This window comes from Lolium perenne, chromosome 4 (genome assembly GCF_019359855.2).
Source record: "Lolium perenne isolate Kyuss_39 chromosome 4, Kyuss_2.0, whole genome shotgun sequence".
Classification (NCBI taxonomy): domain Eukaryota; kingdom Viridiplantae; phylum Streptophyta; class Magnoliopsida; order Poales; family Poaceae; genus Lolium; species Lolium perenne.
Genome location: NC_067247.2, coordinates 378,224,504 through 378,228,168, shown reverse-complemented (window position 1 = coordinate 378,228,168; position 3,665 = coordinate 378,224,504). Strand labels below are relative to the sequence as shown.

General features: G+C 50.2%; 1 protein-coding gene across 1 annotated transcript; it reads right to left on the bottom strand.

Moving 5' to 3' along the window:
- Positions 1-582: 582 nt before the first annotated feature.
- Positions 583-1,963, bottom strand: LOC127297180 (NAC domain-containing protein 22). The gene has a single exon (XM_051327475.2). The coding sequence runs from the start codon at positions 1,839-1,841 to the stop codon at positions 822-824; it is 1,020 nt and encodes a 339-aa protein (XP_051183435.1). The 5' UTR covers positions 1,842-1,963; the 3' UTR covers positions 583-821.
- Positions 1,964-3,665: the final 1,702 nt, after the last annotated feature.

Here is a 3,665-nt window from a genome sequence, read left to right as displayed (position 1 = left end):
GAATTTTTTTTTAAAAAATGAACGCAAAAGTGCAAATAAATATTAAATACAAATTTAAGAAACTAAAAAGGAAAAAAGGAAATGTGAACATGATAAAACTAAAAATATAAATAAAAAGTAAAATAAGCGAGAGCAAACTTTTATTAGGCAACCTTTTCTTAAATCTAAGCAAAGTTTTCATAAATTTTAACAAACTTCTTTTAAATCGAAACAACCTTTATGCATGAGTCCTCGGGTTGCCCGAGGAGGATTAATTTATTATACAAGAATGAAATTTGATTAGCAATTTCGTTTTGTTGTCCTAGTGCTTCAAACATAATCTGTACTCTAAAAGTTGCAATTACCTCTACTAAAACTACAGGTGATTAATACTTCAATTAGGTACTAAGTTATATGCATTTGTAGTTAATATGTATGTTCTCCAATATATATAGGCGGATGAAATACAATCCAAAAAACAATTTAATGCGAGTCATTTTGTCCTAGTATCAGATAAGATAAGACGAGTTTTGGGGAGCTTGTGCTTCTCAAAAGGAAATAGAAACCAATCATATTGGTTTATGAAGTTTGGCCATTACCAGATAACCTAACACAAAATTAATTCATTGCGACCTTGGTTGCATTGTCATGTTAAACATCATTAGGTCATCGCCACCTTTTACTAAAATGCATAAAAGAAACGACGGACATCTAGGTAGGTACTAGGAGTACTCCTATGTACAACTGAATTCAGAGGTAACCCTGTTATGCTCCGAGCTTGCACAACTTGCATCTGAAGATGGATCGTGAGCTCGTCAGTAGTTTCCTTGATAGCCATTCCCTCAATAGTAGAGAAGATGGGCGTAAGGGGACAGGCAATGCTGGTCCTGCCACGGGCTCCGCAGCTGCGTCAGGAACGGGTCTTGCAGCCAGTCGAACGCTCCTTGGTTCGCCGCCGGTAGCTCGAGGCTGCAGGTCGGGTTCGCCGCCGGGATCTGGATACTGCATGGAGGGTTGGCCGCCGGGAGCTGGAAGTTGGAGGGCACGTTCGCAGATTGCTGTAGAGACAAAGCGGACGCCGACGCCACGGTGACTGCGGCGACGTCCGCTTCCTTCTTGGCTTCCCTGGGCGCGTCGTCATTCTTGCTGTTGCCAGATGGCGCTGCCGACGAGGATGAGGAGGAGTGGAACAGGAAGTTGTCCTGGATGTCGTCGGATGACGACAGATAGTCGTCGCCGGCGGAGATGGTGACCGGGGCCGGCCACGCTCTGGCTTCGCCGCCGTATCCTCCGTTCCAGCCGGGCCTCTGCACCATCATGTCCTCCATCGCGAAGGCTCTCTGCTCGAGCTCCTTGAGCGGCGTGGCCTTCCGGTATATCTTGCACAGCACCGTGTCCTCCCTGGGCGGTGCGGCGCCGGCGGCGTGGTCGGGGAGGCGGTACTCGTTCATCACCCAGTCCGTCTTGGTGCCCCTTGGCGCGCGGCCCTGGTAGAAGACGAGCGTCTTCTTGAGGCCGATGACCCGCTTGGGGTCGGCGGCGCTACGGATGGCCCTGTCGGACCCCGTCGCCTTCCAGAACCCGCGCTGCGTCGTCCGGTTCGGCCGGCCGCCGCTGCCGGCCTTCCGGTCACGCGGCACGAAGAAGTACCACTCCCTCTCCCCGATCTTGGCCAGCCTTGGGAGGTCCCAGGGGTCGTGGCGGTAGATGTTGAGCGTGCCGATGATGTCGAAGTGGAGCTTCTTGCCGAGGGCGACGCGGGAGAGGTAGAAGCCCAGGAGCTCCTCCTCCGTGGGGTGGAACCGGAAGCCGGGGAGGGGCTGCTGCTCGGCCTCCATGGTCGACGCCGGTGCCACTGCCATTGCTGGATCACTGGTTGCTGCTCTGCACGATCAACTTCTACTCTAGGTGATCGTCGCTGCTCTGCTTATTTTGCTGTTGCTCTAGCTGGATGATGAGTCGGTGTGCCTGGGTGGTGGATATGGAGGGAGAAGCTTAATATAGAGCCTGAAGGTGGTACGCGGTTTCCTGTAGAAAAGTGGTCGCAATTTCTTGGCACAGTCCACAACTGAAAGCGACGAGTGCTACAGCTCAGCAGTAAGGAATACTAAGGATGCATTTGTGCCGGCTTTACTTGTTACTTAAATTAATGATGCTTTGGCGACTCAATTTTAATTTCGAATGTGCGTTTGGAGACTTCTGAATCCTTTTAGTCATCCAGATGAAACGATATTTATCTATTGTTGTGTTTAGACATTCAGAGTCGGTGGATATATTTACCCTGTGCTGCTGTCCAACTAAGAATAACTGACGGCTATATAGCACGATTTTTATTTGAAAGTAGGATTGCTTCTCGAAACATTGCAAGCGCGGTCATTTCTGTAGTCAATCGTCCATTCTGTCCATGTATTTGAGTACGAACTCTGTATTTTTGCACGTTTACCTTGCATCCGCTGATGTGCTGTTTAACAAGTCTCGTCTTCGTTTCAAAAGGCTGTGTTCAACAAATTGCTGATGTACCACCGTGATGTCACCATACGTGGTTTTAATTTTTTCGGTCACTTCCAGTACCTTATTGATAAGGGGTTGCCCGATCTTCTCAGTAAGCGATGGAGATGGTGATGAACACACGATGAACACAGCGGAGATACACGATGGTGATGGAGGATGATAACTTGTATGACGCTGACGAGTCTCTCGATCAATCCCTGTTGCCAATGCAACCGCTCTCAACCCTGCGAGATATTCGCAACTCCACACACTTGCGCACGTAGCCGCCGACCACGAAGCGGTAAGTTACAACCGTCTAATTCTCAATAGAACAGCAGATCACACAAGACTTTCAGTAGCAAAACACCAGATCGATGCGAATTGGTGTATAAATTCAATAGAGTTGCCAAGCAATCAGCTATGAACTAGGATTTATCTTAAATGTGGTCTAAACCTAATTTGGGGGTGTCCTGGGCACTTATATAGGGGTTCAGGACGACCAGAAGTCGAGAAAATACATTAAAAACCAACCCAGATCGGAATCTGGTCGAGACTGACTCGGACAAGGCCGGCCTAGGGGCCGGTCGACCGGGCCAGGGACCGGTCGACCGGGCCAGGGACCGGTCGACCGGGCCAGGGACCGGGCAGACCGGTTGAAACCGGACCTGACGCCGGGTGGTGACCGGACAAGGGGTCCAGACCCCATGGATCGTGCCCGGCTGGCACCGGTCCAGGAGCCGGCGGGCGTCGGGCTGATCCGGCCTAGAGGCCGGTCTGACCGGACGTGGGGCCGTGCTGGTCGGCGTGGCGGCCAGTCGCGCCGAGCGTAGCGCCTGCCTGGACTTCTTCTTCCTCCTTCGCGCATGCCTCCCACTCCTCCCTCGCGCGTCCATGGAATGTCTTCATGTCCAGCACCATGTCCAGCTGCTCCTCTCCTCCTTGTGTGATGCTTACTCCCTCTTCGTACCTGATCATACATAAGTAACAAGACTTAGGCAGTATAAAGTTCTCATCAATCAAAGTACCATTTAGGAACAAGTTCACCTGTTGTTTAGTAGCTTTGCACGAGCTCTTGTTATAGGTCCAATCCTAACTTTATTGGACTTGAACTTCTCAGCAACATCATCTTCATCTTGCAATGACGAAGGTAGTAATTTGGTTGGGATGTCCTCATCACTTATTCAGGATGGTGAGGC